At 35.0% G+C, this 1,426-nt stretch overlaps 1 protein-coding gene across 1 annotated transcript in view; it reads right to left on the bottom strand.

The window, feature by feature from the left end:
• COL4A5 (collagen type IV alpha 5 chain) overlaps positions 1–1,426 on the bottom strand; it is a 439,164-nt gene that overhangs the window by 210,607 nt on the left and 227,131 nt on the right. Inside the window, exon 15 of the mRNA XM_007952435.2 lies at positions 1,196–1,240. Within this exon, the coding sequence (XP_007950626.1) occupies positions 1,196–1,240 (45 nt within the window). The remainder of the gene's footprint in view (positions 1–1,195; positions 1,241–1,426) is intronic.

Genomic DNA, 1,426 nt, shown 5'->3' with positions numbered 1-1,426 from the left:
TTTTGCCTACTGTGGGTACTTTGTACTAGGAGAGAGGCTGCTTGAAATAAACCTCCCAGACTTGCATGTTTTTATTTCCCTCTTTTTAATGTCATTGTTGTTATGTGCTGTCAAGTCAGACCTGACTCAAAGCAACCCCTCCTTGGGTTTCCGAGGTGGTATCACCATAGAAGTTAGATTGTCCAACCTGCCTTCCAAGGAGTGGCTGGTAGGTTTGAGCCACCAGCCTTGTGGATAGCAGTCAAGTGCCTTAGACACTATGCTAACAGAGCTCCTCCTCTTTTTTATAGTAAGTAAAACCATTATCTGTCAAACGTTTTATTGAAAAAAAAATGATATTCATACAAAAAGTTGTATTTTTAGTAGTTTTATTCATAATGGCCAAAACCAGAAGCCATCAAAATATCCTTAAATAGGTAAATAGATAACCAAATTTTGTTACAGCCATACAATGGAATACTACCAAAAAAACAAACCCATTGCCACTGAGTAGATTCCAACTCATAGTGACTGTATAGGACAGAACAAAACTGCTCCAACTGGGTTTCCATGGCTATGAATTTTTACAGAAGTAGACTGACTCATCTTTCTTCCACAGGCAGCTGGTAGGTTCAAACTGTCAACAACCTTTTGGCTAGTAGCCAAATGCTTTAACTACTATGCCATCAGAGCACCAAAGAAATACTACTCAGCAATGAAAAGTGATAAATTACTTATATACACTATTATGCATTATACTGTGTGAAATAATCCTTATTCTTTAAGGCTATATACTGTATGGTTTCATTTATATGACATTCTGGAAAAAGCAAAATTACAGGGATAGAGAAAAAATTAGTTGTTGCCAGGGTCTCAGGGTGGGGGAAATGATAACTAGAAAAAACTATGATGGAATTTCTGGAAATAATAGAATTTTTCTTGATTATGATGATTATACCACTGTATACATTTGTCAAGATGCACAAAACTGTACATTAAAGAAAAGGTGAATTTTACTGTATGTAAATTACATCTCAATTAACTTGACTTTAAAAGAACAGTGGAATCTCAACTTTACAGTTAAAATAGAAAGAAGAAAGAATGATTTCAATTTACCTAAACTATTTCGAAACCCCACTGTCTTTGCCATCCTGCTTTTCTACCACCACCTATAAATGATGCCAAATTTTTTGGGAAAAGGACCTTTGCTACTCACTTGAATTCCTGGTTGGCCATTCTCTCCATCTTTGCCTGGCTTACCCTATTGGATACAAAGAAATAGTGGGGCAAGAACACAAATTTGTTAGGAAGTATGAGATTAAAGAATATAATAAGTATTCTTCCTGTTTTGCTCTCTATTATATAGACTTTTTAGATTTCAATGTTATAATACATGAATATGTTGATAATGATACTTTGAGGCAATGAAGGTAAGATTTATGAGGAA

The sequence above is a fragment of the Orycteropus afer genome, unplaced genomic scaffold (assembly GCF_000298275.1).
Source record: "Orycteropus afer afer isolate SDZICR_OR568_19922 unplaced genomic scaffold, OryAfe1.0 scaffold00336, whole genome shotgun sequence".
Taxonomy (NCBI): Eukaryota; Metazoa; Chordata; class Mammalia; order Tubulidentata; family Orycteropodidae; genus Orycteropus; species Orycteropus afer.
Note: the sequence above shows the minus strand (reverse complement) of the source record. Positions and strands in the feature narration are given on the sequence as shown.